This window comes from Sardina pilchardus, chromosome 1, assembly GCF_963854185.1.
Source record: "Sardina pilchardus chromosome 1, fSarPil1.1, whole genome shotgun sequence".
Classification (NCBI taxonomy): Eukaryota; Metazoa; Chordata; class Actinopteri; order Clupeiformes; family Clupeidae; genus Sardina; species Sardina pilchardus.
This window is the reverse complement of record NC_084994.1, coordinates 47,452,967-47,477,091: the sequence shown is the minus strand read 5'-3', so window position 1 is coordinate 47,477,091 and position 24,125 is coordinate 47,452,967. Positions and strand designations below refer to the sequence as shown.

The 24,125-nt window shown below is 47.3% G+C and overlaps 2 protein-coding genes and 1 non-coding gene across 4 annotated transcripts in view; all 3 read left to right on the top strand.

Moving 5' to 3' along the window:
- Window positions 1–2,849, top strand: part of s1pr5b (sphingosine-1-phosphate receptor 5b) — a 4,572-nt gene extending 1,723 nt beyond the window's left edge. Inside the window, exons 2-3 of one of the 2 annotated variants that reach the window (XR_009940369.1) lie at window positions 1–1,274; window positions 1,331–2,849. The exon at window positions 1–1,274 is cut by the window's left edge and continues 391 nt beyond it. Coding sequence is in view for 1 of the 2 variants with exons in the window: in XM_062546810.1 (XP_062402794.1) it covers window positions 1–1,184 (1,184 nt within the window). In the remaining variant the exon portion in view is untranslated. The other variant, XM_062546810.1, reaches the window with a different exon arrangement.
- Window positions 2,850–5,839: 2,990 nt separating this feature from the next.
- Window positions 5,840–24,076, top strand: keap1b (kelch-like ECH-associated protein 1b). Its single transcript, XM_062546752.1, has 7 exons — window positions 5,840–5,950; window positions 8,169–9,759; window positions 11,509–11,754; window positions 15,713–16,389; window positions 18,200–18,405; window positions 20,381–20,557; window positions 22,429–24,076. Exons 2-7 carry the CDS (start codon window positions 9,448–9,450, stop codon window positions 22,593–22,595), a joined length of 1,785 nt encoding a protein of 594 aa, XP_062402736.1. The 5' UTR covers window positions 5,840–5,950; window positions 8,169–9,447; the 3' UTR covers window positions 22,596–24,076.
- LOC134096075 (small nucleolar RNA SNORA2/SNORA34 family) lies at window positions 21,844–21,980 on the top strand. Its single transcript, XR_009940688.1, has one exon. It is a non-coding gene; the product is annotated as a small nucleolar RNA SNORA2/SNORA34 family (small nucleolar RNA).
- Window positions 24,077–24,125: the final 49 nt, after the last annotated feature.

Genomic DNA, 24,125 nt, shown 5'->3' with positions numbered 1-24,125 from the left:
CCGCGTCGCCCACGGCCCCGCCCGTCACCTCGTCCTCCTGCCCCTACATGCTGCGCTTCTTCAGCGAGTACCAGAACAACATGGTGATCGTGGCGCACTACAACTACACGGGCAAGCTGAAGCAGGACAAGTACAAGGACGGCCTGAAGCCCGAGGCCATCGCCTTCCTGCTGGTGTGCCTGCTGATCGTGCTGGAGAACGCCGTGGTGCTGGCGGCCATCTGGAAGAACAAGAAGTTCCACCTGCCCATGTACTACCTGCTGGGCAACCTGACGCTCTCCGACCTGCTGGCGGGCTTCACGTACATGCTGAACATCGTGATGTCGGGGCCCAACACGCTCAGGCTGACGCCGCTGCTGTGGTTCCTGCGCGAGGGCGGCGTCTTCATCACGCTGGCCGCCTCGGTGGTCAGCCTGCTGGCCATCGCCATCGAGCGCCACGTCACCATGGCGCGCATGAAGCCCTACCAGGGCGCCAAGCGCGGGCGCATGTTCGCGCTGATCGGCGCCAGCTGGGCGCTGTCGGTGCTGCTGGGCGTGCTGCCCATCATGGGCTGGAACTGCATGGGCGACCTGGAGCGCTGCTCCACCGTCCTGCCGCTCTACGCCAAGAGCTACATCCTGTTCTGCGTGACGGTCTTCTCGGCCGTGCTGCTGGCCATCGCCGCGCTCTACGGCCGCATCTTCCGCGTGGTCAAGTCCAGCACGCGGCGGCTGGGTGGCAGCCTGCGCAAGAAGAGCCCGTCGGCGCGGCGCTCGCAGAAGTACATGGCGCTGCTCAAGACGGTGACCATCGTGCTGGGCGTCTTCGTGGCCTGCTGGCTGCCGCTCTTCGTGCTGCTGCTGCTGGACTTCGTCTGCCCGGCGCGCGCCTGCCGCGTGCTCCTCAAGGCCGACTACTTCCTGGGCGTGGCCATGGTCAACTCGCTGCTCAACCCGGTCATCTACACGCTGACCAGCAAGGACATGCGGCGGGCCATCCTGCGGCTGCTGTGCCGCCGCTGCCTGATGACGGAGGACGGGCGGGTCAAGAAGCTGGGCATTCCCTTCCTGGAGTGCAGCTTCAGCAAGACGGACGTGGCCTCGCACCGCTTGGAGGGCATAGAGACCACCATCTCATCGGGGAACGTCACTCCCTCACCCATCAAGGCCATCCACCCCAAGCTCTTCATCAGCAAGTCCTAAAGAGAAGGGACTCAATCTCTTCTCTAGGACAGAGGACTCTTCCTCAGCAAGTCCTAAAAAGGGGACTCAATCTCTTCTCTAGGGCAGAAGGCTCTTCTTTAATGCGTCCTAAAAAAGGGGACTCAATCTCTTCTCTAGGACAGAAGACTTCCTCAACAAGTCCTTAAAAAAGGGGACTCAATCACTTCTCCAGGGCAGAAGACTCTTTCTTAATGTGTCCTAGAGAGAGAGAACTCAGTCTCCTCTCTAGGACAGAAGACTCTTCCTTAATGTGTCCTAAAGAGAGTGGACTCAATCTCCTCTCTAGGACAGAAGGTCTGTGTTCAGTCTGGGTGTTGCACCCATGTCTGCACCATGCCAGTGCAAGAATGCAGAGCATAGCAGCTTTGCATGGCCTCCAAGCTGATGCCATTTTAGTGCCAATCTGTCCCACGTACCCTAGCAACTGAAGAAAGATCAGGGAAAGAAATCACTTCCTTTTGGAGTTTTGGAGGGTTTTTTTTTACAAACTGATGAAATACCACTTTACCTGATAACAGACTAGTTTCACAAAAGAGCATGGACTGAGATGGATTTTTTTTTTTTTTTTTTTATGGACAACTTTATGCCTTATTCTGCATTTCAAGTTTGCACTAAACCTCTTATCTCTAACGTCAAGACGTTTTGCCCCTCTCTTCCTGTAAATGAGCTAGTCTTCCTCTACAAACAACCCTTTCTCTTTATGTTTTCATGCTTTTGTATTTTTCTCAAGACGGAGCTTTGATTACGTTTTTGAATATGTGGTGCCATTGGACGTCGCTGGCTCGACATCCCGGGCCACAGCAGGCTGTGGTCGCAGATAACCTACTGTGACAGACTGAAGTGAATGCCTCGGCAGCGGTTAGCGCACAGCCGGCCGCTCGTCGGACACAAAGGCAGGAACTGTGTGGCGGAGTGGAAACGGTCCACTACAGACGCCCTCACCACGCAGCTCTGCCCAGATAGGCACCGTGGACGCAAACAGCAGTGGAGTTTCGGAAGAGTGGCGAGGACTTGATAGCACAAGTGTGGTTTAAAAAGAAAAAAAAAATCTGATTGTGCCTTTCACAAAGCATGGTCTACTTGTTTCAAAAAGCGTCCATTTCAAAAGGCATGAATTTCATTGTGTTGTAAGAGGATTGCTATCAGTAGCTTGTCGAGCTCCTCAAAAGATGTTGAGGCCATGATTTGTAACAGTCAGTCTTAACTGAACTGAACAGAGATGGAAAAAATGCTGTATTGGCAGGTTTCAAATTGAGTAATTCCATTTATTGCCATGCACCACTGCATAAACAAAGACAGTAGATTGTATTGATAATAATTAGAAAGTGTGCACAACTATAAAGAAAAAAATATATTTACATTGGCCCAACAAATTCTTGTCATTTTAAAATATTACCCTAGACTCGTGGTGTAGTTTAAAAACAGTTTATGAAAGTATCAGTTTTGTCTTCCAATGGATCTAAATGCATTGTGGCTTTTACACAAGTTTCTCTGTGAAAGACATTATTTCATATTAATTGTGTGTATATGTATTATATATTTTTTTTAATAATAAAATGTCTTAAAACCTTTTGTTACAGCTGACCTAAATTATGGGATATTTTCATAATTGTGTACTTTCCAAAAGAAAATAAACAGAACTTCAACAGACATCATTCATCCATGCCATTTGGTCTATTCTTGATAATTCAGCTTCTTGAGTAATTTATTGCAACGCTCATCATTTAAGTGTAATATGTATTTAAGCAGATTGTAGCCTGGCATTTCAAAATGAATGTGCATTTGTTGTCTGTGTGTGTCTGTGTGCATGTGGGTGAGTAAATAAGCACATAACGTGCTGAGGTTGTGGTGTACCACATAAACTCCATGTCAGGAAGGGGCTCCCCTACCTTCACATCTGTTAATGACATTGCCCTACATACTGGTGCTTCTGCAAAAGTTCAGATGTTTCAGAAACAAAGCATCTTTATTTCAGACCCGGTCTTTAAATCATCGACAAATGTGCCTTTTTGGTCTTTCGGAAGAGCAGTGTGAAATCACCCCTGACTGCAAGCAAGACGGCACATTGAAATCTTGCTTGCAGTCAGTGCTGCACACATTTTTCTAGAAGTTTGCACCGAAATGTGTACAGCATTGCACACATTCTGTGAAATGTGTGCAGCATGGCACACATTTCATGACCACACTGTGGTCCAGAATTGACCAAATAATTATTTATGGAGTTCTTTATTATATTCCTGTTGGTTTTCACAGTCAAGTTCTCTCCTCAACAGTAGTCTACTGTTCGTGTTTGCTTCAGAGGATTACAGTTAAGTGCTGTGACTTCACACACAGAGAAGCCTGTTAGAATGATAGATGATGTGGGATTTCCTCTCTCAGCGTAAAGGTTTCTCTATTGTAAGTAAGTTAAAACACTGTTTGGGACGAGATCCTTTCTAAATCCCGTGATATATATGCTTTTAAACACACCCCACACACAGTGCTTGCCGGTGCTTGAAAGAGAACTGGGTCACTGGTTCAGATATGAAATACACAGTGAGAGTGAAGAAAAACACACGCCACCTCTCGTTCGTGCCATCTCCCCTGTGGTTGGGTTAACCTAAATGGTGATGTGCTCGATGCGACTGCGAGGGCCTCGAAGTAGGCGTGCTGCCTCGAACCTTTACAGGCACACTCGCCAACCTCAGCGACACACAACCGTACCATGAAGTCGTGCTGAGAAGAGCTGTGCTGGAGGACTGAGCCATCGACTCAAGCCACAGGTATGAGGCAGGCAACATGTCTACACACACACACGCGCACACGCGCACACACACACACACACTGAAGGACCTACAGATACACACCACCCAAACTCACATATACCGTAACTTGAGAAGTTGATATCGCACATTTACAAGTACACTTTCACAGAAATAGATGTTACCATCACCCCCCCCCCCCCCCCCCACACACACACACACACACACACACACACATTTATTTGTTTGTGAAACAGCTAACAAAAGTGGTTAGTGACACATACAAAACTCAACTCCAAACTCATATTCTCATATCCAAACTTAATGCATGAACATGTGCATGACTCACTTTCTGTGTGAGGTTTTTTAGAGTTCAACTGACTCCCACCGTTTGCCCCATTCCACCACCACTTAAAGCAACCCAGCCAATTAAAAATATACAGTAAAATTAAATTGATTGCAGATGTATGAAAGCTAGGGGGAAAATATTCATCTGTTAAGTTCAAGAGTCTACTGTCCTACACAAAGTTTCATATACATTGTTAAGTTATACTCACAGGATGACTAGAAAACCTTTCAACTTTTGTAGCCAGTTGATGTTTGTTTTTTTAAACCTCCCACCGTAGATAGGCCTAACTGTGTTTTCTCTCTTTCTCCCTGCTATTCAAATATGTGGTAAAAACGTTCACATGTAAAATGATCCATGATTATTGCTGGACATGTTCACACTAGTTGTTCCGGTAGCTTTCCCACCGCTTGGTGCGCGTCCCACCTCCTCTACCTGACATAATTAGTTCACTAGAACACCGCCGCGGCCCTGAGGCCAACTAAAGAACAGGAACGTGAGAAGAAAGAAAGGGCAACGGCGTCTTGAGGCAGAAGATGCTGCCCAATTTTATCCTTACGTGACTGAACGTGGATGTTTATCTGACAAACAGCATTGTCAATATTAGTCTAAACTGATGGTAAGCATTTAAAAAAAAAAAGTAGGCCTAAATATCACATTCCGAGTTCCGACAGACCTAACGAATGTAATAATCTAATAAGCAGGCTTAGAAAATTACAGGTGACTGATAGTCTCTCAAAATTAAATTTGGTAGGCCTACTGAAAAAAGATCGACCCATTTAGGCATATTCAATAAAACAGACATCGGCCCATTTATGAAGAAATTCTACTTTTTTGTACTAAGACGTCGTTACGAAGGCATATAGCGACACTCTGTGGTTACAAGTTGAACTTGGAACAAAAATAATAAAAGCGTCAGCGACGAGAACAACCTATTTTAGACCTATTTTAAAATCTGACAACCGCACGTTCCATTCACCAAGCCGGTCGACTGAAACGATACATTTCGAAACATTTGTAACGTTTTGCCACTTGCGCCCATGCAGGCACAGCGCTGAGGCTGAAACAGCTGATCAGACTGTTTAAAGATGACGTAAGGTTGCCTACTCGAGAAAACCGGGTCGCTGTGGAGAGGAAATCCGATATTCGCCAGTTCACAATGAAGTTAAATGCGCATCAGACAATAAGCATCAGTAGGCCAGTAGTGTAGGGTAGTATTGCTACTGTAATACGAGATTAAAAATTCAACGTCAGCAATTCCCCGCCATAAGTAAAACCAGTTAGGCTACTGTAGGGTATGCTCTAAAGCGCAAACTATAGGCTTATGCAAATCGTGTTTTAGCTGACGAATGACTCTCATAATAAATAAGATGATTGACAGCATGAGCCGGCCCATTGCCAACTGTATATAGCTAGATCTTCCTTCATTCTATCATGCCTAATTGCTTGTAAGTACTTGCATAAAAGTCCTGACTTTCAGCGCGGAAGCAGCAGTTCTGTGTTGAGGTAAGCCCTGTGGTCTTAAAAATGAACTCTTATTTTGGCAGGAAGGCGACGTTAGTACAATGCTTAGTCATGGTGAGTTACAGCTTTACCCCTGGATTTCTGTGGCGCACAGAGATGGAAGAATCTGGCTGTATGCATTTCAGTGTGGATCTGTAAGTAGATGAATTTTACACAGTGTATACACTTTACTCGGTTCTTAGTTAACTTCAATGTATGTGCTATGCCCGTGTACTATTCTACTACAATAACGATATTTTGTCCATTACACTCGACGGATTTCGAGTTGTACGTTTAGCTATCGATTGAAATGTTTGTTCGCTTGGTGGCTGAAGTATCGCTACGGTTTTGTTTCTGAATGTTTCCGTGCACCGCATAATAATTTCAGAGAGGTGTCCTCTTTTTTAGAGTTCGGTTGGTTTTGTTTAGTCAATGCGAAATTGAAGCAATGAAGCTTATAGAACAATGCATTATATCCGAAATTTGGCAATTTACGTCTGAGCGCTTCAGTCCAATAATTTCAGACGAGTTCTTTTGTTTTGGTGTCTTACTTTGCCACAGTGAAGAAGAATGGTGCGGTAAGAATGCTGACTTTGACGTTTGCAAAAGGATTAACTGCACTTTTGGGTCATGTTTTCGCTAAATAGGTTACAGTTCCACTATTTCCTCCCACATCGTTGCACAGTTCACGATCAGATGAGTCACTGGAGAAGGCGTTTTGCCAGATGGTCCGTAAACATTTGATTCATAATGGTGTAGCCTAGTGCCGAATTTTTGTAGTTTTCATCTCCGTCCCTCTGCAGATTTCTTCCTGAGGTCTACTGTGATCAAATTTCAGAGCTTTATCGTTGGCTATTATGCTACTCCTTAGCGGAAATGTATTCTGGAAAACTTGAGCAGCATTTGTTTCGCTACAAGTTTATAGGGAGCCGTATGGGTGGAAATATAGTAACGTCTGCTTGGGTCAGTTGACTTCAGATTCGACTCCCAGGTATGTCTTGCTTAATATTTAAAGCGGGAGAAAGTAGCACCGAGTGTCTTGACCTTACTGGACTGCATTACGCAAGCACCCGGACTACTTTTGTAATGACAGTTATGCCAACGAAATGTTGCCACCCCAAAACTAAATTTGGTCCGTGTTTTGATTACTTATCATTTATTTTATTCAAATAAAAGTTTTACGGTGATCTTCACAATAGGCAAAGCTGGCAGCATTGGGATATTGGGCCTGCATTGTAAGTGCGTTATGTTAACCATTTAACAGTGCTTGTTTGGACGCATGGCAACACGCCCGCCGTTAAAATATTCACTCGTCTTTCTCACATTTGGAGGGAAACTGTTTAGTTTCTCCAAGCTTGACAGGTGTGACTCAATAAAATGTGCTTACTAGTGGGAACAGCGTGTTCAACACGAAAGATAGGCCTATATTAAAACGTGTAGCCTATTCCAAGTCCAAGCAGGAGACTCGTCTACTCGCCTACTTGGGAACGTTACTTTGTTGCCAGTAGGCCTAAGTCATGTTTTTGACAGCCATGTCCAAACATAATGTAGGTACTTCATGGCCTAGTTCCTCTGAAATCACGCAAACAAACTTGTATCTCTATGTAATGCCTGTATAGGCCTATCTCTGTAAAGGCTACACTTCATTGCCTTTAAATGCAGTGCTTTCACTTTATCTGTTAAGGCCCCTGGCACTACAGGTGTTTCCCAATCAGCCATGTTCCTAGGTGTAGCCAGAACCCAGAGGAACAACTGTGCAGCTTTACTTTACTTTTACGCATTGGATACTTTTTTTTTTTTTTTTTTTGCTGTGGTCAGCTTCAAAGCTGAGATGTGTGTGTGCGGGAGAGTTCCATCTCCTTGTCCCCTCTGCCCTCCACTCAGTTTCCCCGGATTAGTCACAGGACATAAGCAAAACACAGTCACGCTGCCCGCTCGAAATTCTGGCCTTAATTTAAGTCACTCCGTCTTCTTCAGCGACTGCGTCACCGTGTCTTAAATCAGCGCCTATCTCTTTCACACTCCTCGCTGCCCCCATTTGGCGTCTGCTTAGACACTCGGGGTTGGCCGGCACAGTTGGACACACAAACAGCACGCATGCACGCTACAGGCTGATAGAGTATCCACTTACAAGTCGAGTGAAGACCGAGCGGCCCGAAAGATGTCTCAGCAATCCATCATTCATCAGTGAATTAAAAACAACAGGGAATGTCACTTTACAGGAACTCCTGTCACACTTACAGGAATGTTTTCATCGGGGCTAATGGTGATGCACCCTCTTGGGTTTCTACTAACGTGACACGCCGTTGAAAGTGCCTCTTGTGTAAACAGTAACACAAATTCCTTACTGGTGTTTTGCTTTTTCATCTCCAGGTCTCCAAGTACCCTGTCTGCCTTCGGCCGTCTGCAGCGGAGATACCCCGAGCGAAGAGATCTCTAGGAACCCTCTGGGCAGAACTCACCAGCTGCGCTCCTCTCAAGTCGTGCACCGGAAACTTTGAAAGCCCTCTGAGGAAAACCGCTCATTTTGGACACTTGGCTGCTTCTGCTCGCCTCAAGCCTCCTCCCCGAACGTGACCTTTTCACACACGGGATGGATAACTTGTAGCCTCTGAGGTCTCCACAAACACATTCTCAATTTAAACTATGGCCTTTTAGTATCTGATCATTTCGTGCTAATACTAACTGTGGAATAGCCTCTCTGCCAAAAGGCGTGAGGAGACAATATGTTGAATCCTTAAATTGTTTTTCCTAAGTGACTTATCACTTAGCACTTAATGATACTCTACCAACAGTTAGCAAATACTATTGTAAAAACACACCTATTGCAAATCTCATAACTTTGCCTGCAGAAGTGCTGTGGTCTTGTGTTACAACAGTACCTCATTTGCTATCTGCTGTCCTAGTTTCTTTGACATTGTGTGGAAACTAACAGTGCTCATGTGTTGCCAACCCAAACAACAGGAGGACTAACAACCTTGTCAAGAAAACCCCTTATCTACCCCCAAGTGTTTCTGCTGCTAATTTATTGCGGCAGAAGACTTCGCTTGTCCCACATTTGGACGATTTCGCTCTCACCTGTGGAAAGGCGGTGACGTTGTTTGCGCAGGTGAATCAGGAGACGTCTCGCTCACCTTTTGGACTTGAGCTGACTCGAGTACACACACGTGCGTCGGTCGGCACCCGCGACCTCATTCATGCCCCTCCCTCCCAGAACGCTCTTGGTAGATGGACTGTGTGCGGAGCAGCGGAAGCAGCGGCATGGCAGCAGCAGCAGCAGCAGCAGTAGTGGCAGCCTCTCCACCTCTCTAGTCGCGCCCAGCGAGCGGGAGCCCAGACTGGACACCGTTGCCCCAGGAGTCTGGCACTCGGCCACTGACGTTCATGGGAGTCCCTCCAGCTCCTCTCGAGACTGGACCGTGAGTTCACCCTGTAGGCGGTGAGAGCGACGCATACTGACCCGAGATCAGTGCCACCTTCCCTCTTCTGAGTTGTGTAGCTTTTGGGCCCCGACCCCCTCGCTGCACTACTCTTCTGCCCCTTTGTTTGTTTGTTTTGTTTTTGTTTTGTTTTTTGCCCCAAGCTTTTGCCCTGACCCTGCCTTGCCCTGGCGAGCGACGATGAATGTGCCCGGGGGCCGTCGCCGGTGAGGATGTACGCGGGCGCCGGCATGACGGAGTGCAAGGCGGAGGTGACGCCGTCCACGCGCAACGGCCACCGCGTCTTCAGCTACACGCTGGAGAGCCACACCGGCGCCGCCTTCGCCATCATGAACGAGCTGCGGCTGGAGCGCCAGCTGTGCGACGTCACGCTGCGCGTCAAGTACAACGACCTGGAGGCCGTGGACTTCGTGGCGCACAAGGTGGTGCTGGCCTCGTCGTCGCCCGTCTTCCGCGCCATGTTCACCAACGGCCTGAAGGAGTGCGGCATGGAGGTGGTGCCCATCGAGGGCATCCATCCACGGGTGGGTATTGTTCCGTCACGTCACATAGTGAGTCGCGTAGGGTGTGGGACATGTTCTGCAGTATAGTGGGGGGGTATTTTTGCCTCAGGTTCTCTACGGGTGCCTCTCATTCATCTTTTATATATCCTTGTTCCCACTCGTCTAGCAACTATGGGATTTGGGATAGTCTATCCAGTGCTAGTTATAGATCAGTGGAAACGAGTCTGGAGGACCGAGGATCGAGGAGGGATGTTGAGAGAGGTCTCATATTCCATTCGATGGGTTTCTTAATGCATGCTTAGCCGTTGCTTCAAAACCTTGACTTGTCACGAATTTCGGAAGAAATATGTTTACAACACGTGTTGTTGAGAATCTCAGGGCCTGTGGATGTCTATGAAAGTAGTATTACTACTTTCCATTAGTAGTTTCCACTATCCATGTCCCAACATGTTTTTTTAGTTGCTCAACATTTGCAAACATAATATCTCTTATGTAACTCCACAGTTTAAGTTATCTAGTTCTACAATTCTTGTTGCAGTTACTCCATAAAGGACAGCAGTAGGTGTGAATTGAAGTTCTGCTCAGAGTTGTGCAAATGGTGCACATGTTAATGACTTTATCTGAGTGGAATTCAGAGGTTGAGGTTTTTCATATGCGGTGAAAGGCCATGTAACTGCCTAACCTCTGGCGTTAAAACGAAAGTGTGCTGACCCACTTTTGAGGCAGCGCTGACCAATCAGAGTCCCCCGTTCCTCACACACCTGCCCTTATCAGGAGGCGGAACGGGGCGGCGGAGCCGACGATGGCGAGAAGAAAGACAGTGAGAGAGAAAAAAAGACAGATAGAGAGATAGGGAGTGACTCAGTTTCTGTGTACTTTGAATAATGACAAGAGCATTACGGCAGGCCGGCGATAAGCGGGGACATGACGTACACTCCAGAAGCTTTATGGAGCTCTAGTTCAGTGGCAGGGGCAACTCCCAAAGAAAAAAGAACAGCTGTGCACTTGGGTTCTTTAAGTTGAAGTTACGTCAGTGCGTTTTCAATTATTCTTCTGATTTATCCGATTACACTGAGCCGTGCTGATTTTTGAGTTCAACTTTGTCTCTTCCACTGACACAGGGTGGTATAACACAGAGATGGGGATCTTTTGTGCAAGAAAATAGTTTTGCAAAATCTAAATGAAGCTTTTCCCCAAATAAATGACTGCTTTTCCGTTCCTTGTGACTTCTATAGTCTATAGAAAACTGCTACTTCTGAGCCCCTTGAACAATGATGTGTCCTCTAGGGATGAGCTGGCCTGACTGATGATGATGATGATAATAGCTGGACTTCGGATATCGACTGACTCTTGGTACCGGTCCAAGATCGTAGTTTTATGAGTCTTTTGCACTAGTTTTTAACAGCCCTAGCCCTTCTGGCAGAGCAAGCGTGAAACAACTCCAGACATCCTGACCCTTGTGTTACTGTAGCTCTCTTTCTACCAAAAGGTCTCCTGGCAGTCTGCTGGTGCATGACGTAGTGTACATACAGATGCAAACATAAAACGATATCGATTTGACCCCATAGATCATCTACCACAATATATCCATTTGACCCCATAGATCATCTACCACAATATATCCATTTGACCCCATAGATCATCTACCACAATATATCCAAAGACCCGCTGTCATAAATACCCAAATCCAGCTATTCCGGTCAGTATCCGATGGATATCCGTATCGGATCGGCTCATCCCTAGCATCCTTCTCCATCCTTTCTCTGGCAGGTGATGGATCGTCTGATTGAGTTTGCCTACACCGCCAGCATCTCGGTGGGGGAGAAGTGTGTGATCCACGTGATGAACGGCGCCGTCATGTACCAGATCGACAGCGTGGTCAAGGCCTGCTGCGACTTCCTGGTTCAGCAGCTGGACCCCAGCAACGCCATCGGCATCGCCAACTTCGCAGAGCAGATCGGCTGCACGGAGCTGCACCAGAAAGCCCGCGAGTACATCTACATGAACTTCAGCCAGGTCAGTCAAACAGCAGGACAAACAGCTCGGTCCTGTCGGCTTTGCCAATTCCTTGGACAGGGGAGGCTTACTGGGGCCAGATGTCCTCATTCAGCACAATGGGATACGTGTAGGCTAGCCATGGAGAGTAAAAAGACCTCCTGATTTGATGTTATAATGATCTATATCTGCAGATTCAGTACATTTTGTGATCTGTGAAGTACTGTGGTAGAAAATATGATCAATTGTTTTTTACCTTTTAGTTTTAACACCTGAATCTGACTTGGAAGTGTGAGTTAAGGTGAAGTTGTGTCTGCACTTTAGTGTACTAAGAGAAATGTTTAGTCCGCCCGTGGCAATATCACCTTTTATAACAGTGATAATATTAAATGAGTGGCTGCACCCGTTTAAGTATTCCCAGTGACGAGAGTCGACGCTCTGGAGATAGCGAATGTAATCCTGTTGAAACTGAATACTTCCTCTAAGGAAACCACCTGTAACTCCAGTCCTTAGGAGTGACATGGGATACGTGAATGATTTCACTCACTACCTCTTTTCAGTCTTGCCTTCAGGAGACATTTGGATTGGTTTAGAATTTCCAAAATGCCGTCAAGAGTGCTGTAATCATTCTCATGCTTGCTTGCGCTCCACACACACGTGTGCTAACATGTGTTCTGCCGTATTTGAGATTTGTTAACCGAGTTAACTGGGCTCAGATAGCGTCGTGTCCCCAGATGTCAGATGCTGTGTGATGAATGAATGAGGCCTCGGGCAGTGGCGTGCATCTGTCCCGTCCCCACAGTCCACCCAGAGGCCAACTCCGGACCTCATCTGGCCCTGTAGTAGGTTACTAATCAGGCATGCGTGCAGCCTGACCCAAATCAGAGCCGACTGAATGAAGTCGTCGGGAGGATTGCGCAAAAAAAAAAAAAAAAAAACGTGTCGGAAACCTCTCATTTCATGGCCTGCTGACGTTGTGATCGGGAGTTAAATTTTAGCACTGAAATGCTGTGTGTTCAAGTGTCATCCTCTTGCCACATGCAGCTGTGCGTGAACTTCATCCAGGTCGGCCAACCGAGCCAGACTTTCCACTCTCTTCAGATAATGTTGAATGTTACACCGGGGCTAAAGCTCAGTTTTAGGATTCTGGCAGCGCTCGAGGTGAACTCGAGCCAATTGTGTGAGAGAGCAGATCAGGAATCTGTTTTTGAGAAGGATCTGGGGATGTGGAATCAGATTATATGAAGTAATTCTACAGTCCTGAACAATGGTAAATAAATGACTGTTATATCTCTAGTCTCCTCAGCCCACTAGCAACTACAGTGTTCTCATAGTTTTTTCTCAATTAATCTCCCTTCATCTTAAGTGCTACTCACGACTGACTGAAACTTGATTCACCCAAACATCCAGGTGGCATAGATCACCAGAAGCTTGACAGCGGGGTCGAGAGTGCAAGGGGTGTGCTGAAAGTCGGCACATCAAGTGTCTTTGTCACCAAACAAGAATGGTAGATGCGGGGCTGCAGGGTGGGGGTGATGGTGTTGTCCCTGTTTTCTGGGACCACGTGCATGTAAAAGACCTCTGTGACTGAACCTGACTGAAAGTTGTGACAATAGAAGTCAGGCGAACGAGGCGAACGCTGTCCATGCCGTCTGCATGTGGAACGTTCATTTCGTCTTATCGTCTTACCCAGAACAATCCGCCGAGAGCAGCTGACGCGCTATCTGGTTAATGACTCCTATCAGCGCTGCAAAAGAGGCGCATCATTCACGCCACCGAGTGGCGTTTATGGATTTATTACCGCCACCCAGACGGCACCTGTGGTGCAGCTCCCACAGTAAACCTGTGCTGGCCTGACTTGGTCCCTGCGCCTCCCAGGTGCACGGTTGGGTACCCGGCTTTATTGGTTTCCTCTTGGCCTTGGGCACGGCGTGCTATTTGTCTCCTTTGAGCCCTGGAGAGCTAATCGGCACGGAGGCCTGCGGTGAGTCAGCCCACCGGGAGGTGTGTGTGTGTGTGCGCGCGTGTAGGCGGTGGGGGTTTACCTGTGCGTCGCTCCTGCCTGCATAGCGAGACAAGGCCGTCACAGCGCGAACTGGTTTGTGCCGGGAACCGGGCGTGTCTCGAGTAGGCCTACTGAGTCATCCGACGTCGAGCTTCAAAAGGTTGAGTGCTGAGTCATGCTGGTTGGTGGTTTCGAAAAAGTAACTAAGCCTGGTGGGGTTTCTCTGGCCTCAATTAGCGCGCCAAATGTTGCCAGAATGTTCTCCCTTACAACGCTAAATGAACATGCCTCTTTTTTAATTATTATTTTCACTCTTTTACCGCTCAAAACAGGCTTTGCAGAATATAAACCATGCAATGATTTGTGCTCAGACCCCTGGAGTGTCCTACAATAGAGATGCTGAAAATATCCTGCACCATAATGTGCTCTTGTCCTGTCAGTCTGATGCACTCACTCAGATCTTTTTGAAGCAATGAAGCTAGTCCAGTTCCTAAGGACTGTTTGGAATATTTCTCAAACCAATTTGTTTGTCCCTGGTACTTCAACACCTTCACGCTTGCACATTTTTAATGCATGAATTTTGACATGCATTCATTCACAAGGACAATCTTTCATTATCATTGAGTCTGACCTGTAAGCCACAGAAAATCCTGCCGGTCTTGCTATCGGTTCAACCTCACGTTGTACAGCGCAAGGTATGTAGAGCATTGTACGCCTCAAGTCATGCAGTGAATCACCATCTCCGCAGAAGGCCAAGTGCATTTCTCCCAAATATGGACGTGCCTCTATTTCTGCTGTGGACCAACTTCCACCTTTTTCTGGAAAACTGAAGTGATGTCTCTTTTTGACACCCTCACTGGCGTTGTCACCCAGCCTCTGCTTCCCTATTCACCTTTTTTATTGCTGCTTTTCTTAGACAGACATATAAAGTATTCATTTAACAATGAGGTATCTGCAGACTAGCTCTCTCCAAACTGCTGTCGACTAACCCGAAGCGCAACCCTCTTCCCAACCCCCAGAACTCTCCATATTCCGCATGCGTGTCACTTGCGCACACAAATGTACTGTTGAGGCTTTGTGAGCGTGCCAGAAGGTCGAGCGAAAACAAAGCGTTTATGGAAGTCAAATAGGATCCCGTCTGCTGTCAGTCTCCCGCCGGTCCTGCCCTCTTTGCGTCTGATGTGTCTTGTGAGTTGGGAGACGGCCAGCCCCACCCAATTAAGGAAATAGTTCTGTTTGAATTGTTAGGTTTGTTTCAGCCTAACCACTACAGTGCCCAGGCATGAATAAAGATATTGTTCGCCTCATATTGCAGGAGCATGACCCAGTTTGAAGAGTTCGGAGTCTAATTCGTTCCCTAATTGATGTCAAGAGTATGCATCTGAACGTCTTTGAATTGATTGGTTGCACTTGCATTTTTTGCTTACAGTACCATAAGTAAGACTTGTATAAGAGGTGAATACATAAAGCTCTTCTAGATGTATAGTTACGGTAATGATTGTCCTCACACGGTTAACTAGTGAAGGATTTGCAGTCACCTAGGCAACCTTTTATGACATGTAGTCAAGAGTCATGTGTGTGTGATTTCTAATCTAGTGTTTCCTTGTCCCCCTCCTGCCCCTGTCCTGGTGTTCTTCTCCATGTTCGTCTGTCTCCACCTTCACTCACCTGGTTCCCACCTGATCCCTCTGCTCACCTGTCTGTGATCGTCTCTGCTGTCTCCGTTGACCCTCTGCACTCTGCTCTGCTCCATTACACATTCCCCCTCCTCATGTTTCTTTTCCTCTTCCTCCCCCTCCTTCTATCTCCCCCTCCACCTCCTCCATCTTCCTCTCCTCCTCCTCCTCCTCCTCCTCCTCCTCCTCCTCCTCCTCCTCCATCTCTCCTTCTCTTCTATCTCTTCCTCCTCCTTCCATCTCTCTTCCTCCTTCCATCCCTCCTCCTCCTCTTCCTTTTTCTCCCCCCCCCCCACAGGTGGCCACGCAGGAGGAGTTCTTCAACCTGTCCCACTGCCAGCTGGTGACGCTGATCAGCCGCGACGAGCTGAACGTGCGCTGCGAGTCGGAGGTGTTCCACGCGTGCGTGGCCTGGGTGCAGTACGACCGCGCGCACCGCCGGCCGTTCGTGCAGGCGCTGCTGCAGGCCGTGCGCTGCCACTCGCTCACGCCGCACTTCCTGCAGCTGCAGCTGGAGCGCCACGAGTGGGACGCGCAGTGCAAGGACTACCTGGCGCAGATCTTCCAGGACCTGACGCTGCACAAGCCCACCAAGTGCATCCCGTGCCGCACGCCCAAGGTGCCGCAGCTCATCTACACGGCGGGCGGCTACTTCCGCCAGTCGCTCAGCTACCTGGAGGCGTACAACCCGTGCTCGGGCGCCTGGCTGCGGCTGGCCGACCTGCAGGTGCCGCGCAGCGGGCTGGCGGCGTGCGTGATCAGCGGGCTGTTCTACGCGGTGGGCGGGCGCAACAACGCGCCCGACGGCAACATGGACTCCAACACGCTGGACTGCTACAACCCCATGAACAACTGCTGGCTGCCGTGCGCGCCCATGAGCGTGCCGCGCAACCGCATCGGCGTGGGCGTCATCGACGGCATGATCTACGCCGTGGGCGGCTCGCACGGCTGCATCCACCACAACAGCGTGGAGAGGTGAGCGGGGGGAGGGGAGCGGGGGGGAGGGGGATGATGACCGGTCACTTTAACCAGAGAGGGTTAAAGCAGAGCGAGAGGCGCAAACGTTCGATCATTTCCGCGTTCTGTCTTCGCAAAGGGGAGGGGGGCTAAATCCCCCTTTAAGCAGACCTCCATTACATTCGAACTGAACTGCTTGCCAATCTGACAGAGATCAATATCCCACTATGACGTCTTTGCGACACGCCTCTTTAAGCAGACAGGAACTGTTCGAATTTTTCTTCCATAGAGATACATTATGTTGCTCTATCTTGTCAGTAATGAAGGATCTTTGCTTTAACTGACCCCTTTGGGGGAGCACGATCGGCAGGATGGAGGTAAAGGGGGACGGGCCGCATGTTGCTGGTTTCTGTGAGGAAGTCGCTAGGGTCTGTTAACCTGATGCACTGATGGCAGTTTTCACTTAGAGCCTGCTGTGGCAGTAATAGTGTTGGCATGTCATCCTAATGACCGATAGCACTTAGGCCCTGCTCTCAGGGGGGGTTCTGGGTAATTAGTCTCTCAGGTTAGCTTGCCTTAATGAGCAGTATGGCAGAAGCAGTTTCAGTGTCGGGGGAAGGGAGTCCAATGCGTGTTTACCAAACTCAAACTAAAAGGGTTTTTTTTTTTATCTGTTTTTCTTGGCGCTCAAGCTCCACTTAGGAGTTGTTTTGCTAGTTCACACCAGCTGTGTGGCTTACATGTCGGTATGGTCAGTTTGACCTCCAGCTACCCCAGCAGGCTCCCCCTTGGTCCTCCCTGCAGCCAATGGCCCTCGAGCCAGCCAGTCTCACCCACAAGCATATATGGCCAGTCTGTTTCTGTTTAACTGCGAAAACCCTGGTCATATTTTCTTTTTAAAAGTCTAAATTATTTGTATTTATTTATTCATTTTTTCTTCAATTTTCAGCATTTGAAAAATGTTATGCTTTTTTTTGGTTAATTTTAGGATCCACAATTATCCTACTCGGATTTGAACAATTCATTTTAGTTCCGTTTCAGAGATTTGAGTCTTTCTCTCCTGAGAAGCGCCGAGGCTGGACTTCCCCCGCTTTCTTCCGTCCATTCATAATTCAGTCTTTACTCGATCGAGTTACCTGCTGACAAGGCTTTCACTGAAGTATCAGTTCAGTTCAACCCAGCCTTCTGTAGGCGCTCAGGAGGAGGAAGTCTTGCTGTAAATCCTGCCAAGGGGTAAACAAGACCAAACATGGCAACCAGTTACCAAGGGGAAAACCTGAACATGAAGTTGGTATTATTAGCAGTGCCCGCATCAAAGGCCGTTCACCCTCCCCTGGAGCTGAGTAACCGGGGAAGCATCAGGGAGATTAGGTTATGCGTGTCACACTTGATAGCTCAGCGCTGACAAAGACTCTGAGAATCTAACAACTCCGGAGTTGCTGCATGTGATTAGCCGTTGCGAGTCGGGTTTTCAGGAAGCGGTTAGGTTTTTCTGATGAAATAAGTTGTGGGTTTTTTTCTCTCTCTCCTTTTCGTGAATGTGTACCAGCATGACCGAAATCGTTCAAAAGCCGCATTGAGGAAGGGGTGTCCAAGTTCAGGTTTTGTAATAGGGAAATGATTTCAGGGTGGTGCAACACCTTTGGGATCTACAGGAGGAGATTGGTCCACTTATTGTTGGCTTTCAGGTGAACCCATTGTGAAATAAATCACAGCCAGAGAGCAGATTAGAGGGCCAGTCTTACTCAGTCCTGAATAGAGCACTTCACACTGTTCTGAGATTGTGTGTTCTCTCTCTCTCTCTCTCTGTGTGTGTGTGTGTGTGTAGATACGACCCCGAGCGGGACACGTGGCACCTGGTGGCGCCCATGCAGACGCGGCGCATCGGGGTGGGCGTGGCCGTCATCAACCGGCTGCTGTACGCGGTGGGCGGCTTCGACGGCACGCACCGGCTCAGCTCGTCCGAGTGCTACAACCCGGAGAAGGACGACTGGAACACCATGGCCCCCATGAACACCGTCAGGAGCGGGGCAGGTGAGTGACCGCAGCTCCCGCACCTGGACCACTCTGCTCACTCACTCTCACTCATCACATTCCCAAGCTATGCTTGTCAAATAGGACCAACATTGAGACCATTTAGATCAGATCAGATCAGATCAGATTAGATGAGATTAGATTTAACTTTGTACTTGCACTCTGCACAATGACAAAGACCACAACATGCAGTATGCAGCATTTGATTCTCTGTGGATTTCTCTGGAGCATCATTGAACAACTGTATTCATTAAATATTAAACAGGCTATAATAATATGTTGGAGCTTTAATTCAGATAGAATAGTCGAGATGGACAGGAAATGAGCGGGAGAGAGAGTACGAAGGGGACGTGACCGTGGGTTGCAATCAAATCCGTGTCCCTGTAGACGCTTGGACCCCGAATGTGTCATGAACACTGCCGCTTACGCCACAGCTCCCCCTGAGAGACAATTATTTTTTAACACCCTCCCTCTTTCAGGGTACACACTTCTGCATTGTAAGTGTGACTGAAGACCAGCCTTAATCTTTGTCCGTCTCCAGCTTAACTCCCGGTGGATGGTGTGTCCACAAACCTTTAATCCACTGGTCCCCTGGCAGTGCCAATGTTGCTCTTATAGGATCTAGGACTGAACATTGTCCATGTGTCTAGGACCTAGGACTGAACATTGTCCATGTGTCTAGGATCTTGGAGTCTAACAATGAAGCTACACCAGGCGCGTAACTGAAGCGTTCCGTTGACTACACGACACGTAAAATCCTATTTATCTATCCGGTCTTTTTTTTCTTCTTCTTTTTAATGTATGCGCCGCCATCACGTCTGGTGTAGGTACTTCCATTATTTATAGTGGAAGCTAACTGTTGCAGCAGACGCAACGCAAACGGAACGCTTCAGTTACGCGTCTGGTGTAGCGTGTCCATGTAAGACTGAACATTGTTGGTGTGTCTAGGATCTAGGACTGAACATTGATGACATAAGTTGCACCGGAGATGTTTCAATGAAGGGCTATAACAACAGATACTGTATGTACAGGAAGGCCGTCATCTACACAAGATTGATAGCCAGTTGGAAGTCTTTGTCAGAAGCTCTTGCTGCTCTTAGTCATACTCAATATGTTCCCCTTACAGTCATAACAGTATGACCGTAAACAAACATCCACTTGATTCATGGCCTGGATCAACATATGATTAAGCACTTGAGCCCACATTCACTAAATCATCATGGACATGGACAATAGATTAAGGAAAGAAATCATGATAAAAACGTCAAACAAGTATTTATACTGCCATGCTGCAGACAATGGTGTCCTGACAACATTGTAATCGTTTCAGTCTAGCAAACAGTTCCTGAGAAATCTCTGCTGTTGATGAGCTGTCCGTTCAGGAATTCAGTCAGTGCCCTTTACTTTTTTATGAACAGTGTGTTCCCCGAGCAGAGAAGCATAGTGGATCCAGAGTGCCTCAAGGAAAATAAAATACTGCACCACCTCTACCCACCATGCAGTCACTTCATTCATGATTTCATTTTCGTCTTTTCATCTTCCCCTAAAGACACCTTATTGCAGGGCTTGACATGAATGGTTTGCTTGGCTTTGGCATCCAAAACCTCATGCCTGGTTGCCAAGCTGGCGACCACTTTTCATAGTGAACGTTGAGCCCTGCCTTATTGGGACTTACATTTCACAAAATCGTTTAAAATGCTTATGTAACTTTAACCACTGACCACTGAATATCTTGTGACCCTAAAACGTAACAATGACAAATACGTTTGGTTGTTGGTTGTCTCACTCCTGTGTGGCTCATTCGTCCTGCGGAGATGGTTAACTCTCTCTCTGTCTCTCTCTCTCTGTCTCTCTCTGTCTCTCTCGCTCTCTCTCTCTCTCTCTCTCTCTCTCTCTCTCTCTCTCTCTCTCTCTCTCTCTCTCTCTCTCTCTCTCTCTCTCTCTCTCTCTCTGGTTGTGGTTGTGTCCGTTGCAGGCGTGTGTGCCATGGGGAACCACATCTACGTGATGGGAGGCTACGACGGCACCAACCAGCTCAACACGGTGGAGCGCTACGAGGTGGAGACGGACGCCTGGAGCTTCGTGTCGTCCATGAGGCACCGCAGGAGCGCGCTGGGCGTCACCACGCACCACGGGCGCATCTACGTGCTGGGTGGGTCCCCAGCGCCGGACGAGTCCTGTCCTGTTGATGTCCAGTGATTTATTTATTTGCTGCCTATAGTCATGCTGCTAGGGCTAATGAAATGTACGTTTTTCTCAATTCACACCCTTCAGCGACACCCTAGGTTTACTCAGCACTCTGTAGGTGTTGATTCAGTGCATGTCCAAACCATTGGGTGTTGGTCTCAGTGAGAGTGTAAATCACAAATCAATGGCGCTCATTGTTTCTGCTCTGAAGATTCTATTTGCAGACCGACTCAAATGGAATCCTATCGCTAACAATAGATGCACGTCAGACGGGCGACTGAAAAACGCTTCAGTTAACGGCTGGGGTGTACATTCATAGTTAGTCATAGTGAAGACGTAATCGTGCTCCAGTCACAGTTGGATTGCAGAATGGAAATCTGCGGAATGGAAATCTGCAAAGTGGCATTATCAGTTGACCTGTTTGACATTTCGTTTTTCAGAGTAGGACTTGGCACATTTCAAGGAAAGATTTCACAACTGATTATGGCTGAATGACAATGTTTAACTCTTTGTTTGAGTAGTCTAGATGACTCACACTTAAGAATAATTCAGGAACAGTAAATCTGAAAAAACAGTCAAATAAGCCGACTAGAAGAGTCTTGGTTATGGCTTGTCGGTTATGCTTGGCACACGCTTTTACCCAAATTGACTTGCATCATCATAATAACAATAAACTGATTAGGCCTACAGTATATATTTCATGAGACATCACAATAATAATAATAATAAAAATGATCAAATTTGCAAAAATTGGCAAATAATCTAAATTGATGGTTAAAAAGATACTTTTTTAGAATGATCGGAGAGACAGGTATTCCTGTCAGCCTATTACATTTTTCCTGCAGCACACATGTGGGTACAGGTGGAGGTGCCTTTGCAAGTTTCAGGCCGTTTAGTTAAGGAAATGTGCTGTTATTGTGGTAGAAAGGCATCTGGCTCCATCTAGAGGTGGAATATGGTAAGCTTTAGGAATGCTACACACCAAGAATAAGTTTAACAGTCATAAGTGTTTTAACACTCATTCGGTGCATTCAGAACTTAAAAGATGTTAAACTCGTAACAGCGGTGCTATAATTTAAAGGGCCATAATAGGATACAGTAGCTACGTATCCCATGGGTTTCCATTAAGAACTAGCCCCAGCTGTGGCGCAACTGGCTTGGGCACCTGTGCTGTACGCCGGCGACCCGGGTTCGATTCCCGCCCTGTGAGGAAAAAAATTTAAACAATAATAATAATATATATACTTTGATGTGGCCCTGAATCAAGGCTAGCAGTTTGTTGTAGCTACTGGCTTCAAACAGTGGCCCACAGTAAACTCTCCCAATGGACTGTTGACTTTCCCATTCAACCTCATATGTGAAAATCAATTCATTTGGAAGTAACAAGTTCTCTTCAAAAAATATACATATATATTGTCTGATGTCCTGGACCCACTTTTTCAACAGAACATTGGAGCCTCCCTTTTCAGATCTCTTGACGGTGTCCTGCTCAGTCGTCAACAACAATTCAGCGCCACACACACAGTTTTGTCTCGTTAGAATGGTGAAATACTGTACATTCACACAGCTGACATTATTTTGAGGAAGAAGTAAGCCAACCAAGCTCAAGTAGCATGTAGCCAGACGAGTCTTACGTAGTTGGGAAATTAGGGCTTTCAAAAAATTTGCCGCAAATTATCGGCCGTCGATATATATCGTGCATCTCTATTTCTAACCTATTCAAGGTGGTTCCAAACAAATCTCTGATTTTGGTTTACAGGGATTTTTATGAAATCCATGTCTTCAATGTCAGGAAGTGGGTGCAGCTCTGTAAATCAGTGTGCTCTCTCTCCACAGGTGGGTATGATGGCAACACGTTCCTTGACAGCGTGGAGTGTTACGACCCAGAAACGGACACGTGGGTCGAGATCACCAAGATGACGTCGGGCCGGAGTGGCGTGGGCGTGGCCGTGACCATGGAGCCCTGTCAAAAGCAGCTGAACCAGTGTCAGCAGAAGCATTAGTGCCTCTCCCCACCCCACCTCCACCCCAAAATCTCTCTTTCTCCCACTCTCTCGCTCTCTCTCTCTCACTCTCTCGCTCTCTCTCTCCCTCCCTCTCTCTCTCGTAGACTTTTTCTCCTCTCCACACTGCCCTAGTCCCACTGGTTCGGTCGCCCGTGTTGCAGGTGTGCTGCTGCGGTCGGTCACGGCACCGGTCCACTCTCTCCTGCTTCCTGAAAGGGCTCCTCGTGTAAGAGCCCCGTCTGTTGAGATGTGACGACCTGTGAAACCTGAGGGCTTGTTCATCCTCGAGATGTTACTCATCCAAAACAAACCCACCCCTGTTTTTCAGAAACGCCGACCTCATAGCTCAGTGATCTATTTGTTCATTCTGACATGGTCGTAAACTTGTGATGCTGAAGACTGAAAGCCGCACCTTCTCATGAACCAAACGAGTCTCTTCAAAAGCTGTGGTTGGGACTTTTATTTGGAAAGTTTGGCAGAAACAGCATCTGAACCAAATTTCGAGGGCTTCTTTTCCCCCATGTCCATATTTCTACATGTCTTTTTACCCACCGAATGCAAAAAGTGCCATTACCTGTGCCCGAGCGCACGATCAGTATGACCCACACAATCTGCCACTCGAAGTCGTTTGTGACTGACAAGAGAGGGGCTCAGATATGAGCGGTTTGCCACTCGACCAGGGAGGAAGGACACCTAGCTGCCATCAGTAGTCGAGTTGCAGCAAACGACTAAAAACCTCCCCCTTTCCACCACCAGCACGTAATGTAGCGTTGGCGCCACCTACTGGCTAAAGGTGCGGCAGACGTTGGGCCGCGTTTGCGAGGGCCGAGATCTTTCCATGAGTTGGAGAGGCGTGAACAAAAAGCACCCTACGCCACCGCCGCCGTGGAAACCACACTGACCTCTCTCCAAGGAGCTTCTCCGCTGGGTTGTGTTGTGTTTTTTAGTTTTGACATGATGCCACGAAAAAGACCTCCTAAAAGACCTCTCTTTTTCTTTTCTTTTTTTTTTTAAAAAGAGACTCTTCAGATAAATATTTGTGAATGGACATGGAGAGAGAATGAAATTTAACAAAGGAAGGAATTGTATTTGTAACAGCAGTTTAAGCTAGTATTTTTTTCCAAGACGTTTTGTACATTGATATTACAGTCTTGTACAAAGTTCTAGCGCTTGATATTTTTTATTTATTTCGGATTTTTGGCCCGTTTATTTTTCTTTTGCTCGGACTTGGCTTACACTTTGTAACTGATAGAACTGTTGTGTTCCCCTCTAACTGAGCATGCGTTGTATGTAGGAGATGCCAGCAATTTATGCCTTTTTCGAATTTGGCTCTTCCTTTTAAAAGGGATGCTTTTTGTTCTCCTTTTAGTAGTTAAATATTAACGGATTATTTAAAGATTGCTTTGTAAATTTTACAGCAAGAAATACACTGTACAAAACATTGTATAATAAACAACATATGTTTATTGTAAATTTGACATGGTTGCATTTACTCCAGAAGGCCATGAAAGTGAAGGCCAAATACAA

Excerpts from the sequence above, each read along its gene's own strand:
- keap1b (XM_062546752.1), top strand. The coding sequence starts at position 9,448 with ATGTACGCGGGCGCCGGCATGACGGAGTGCAAGGCGGAGGTGACGCCG. Across the intron at positions 18,406-20,380 it reads CACCGTCAGGAGCGGGGCAG|GCGTGTGTGCCATGGGGAAC; the intron begins GTGAGTGACCGC and ends TGTCCGTTGCAG. Across the intron at positions 20,558-22,428 it reads CGGGCGCATCTACGTGCTGG|GTGGGTATGATGGCAACACG; the intron begins GTGGGTCCCCAG and ends CTCTCTCCACAG.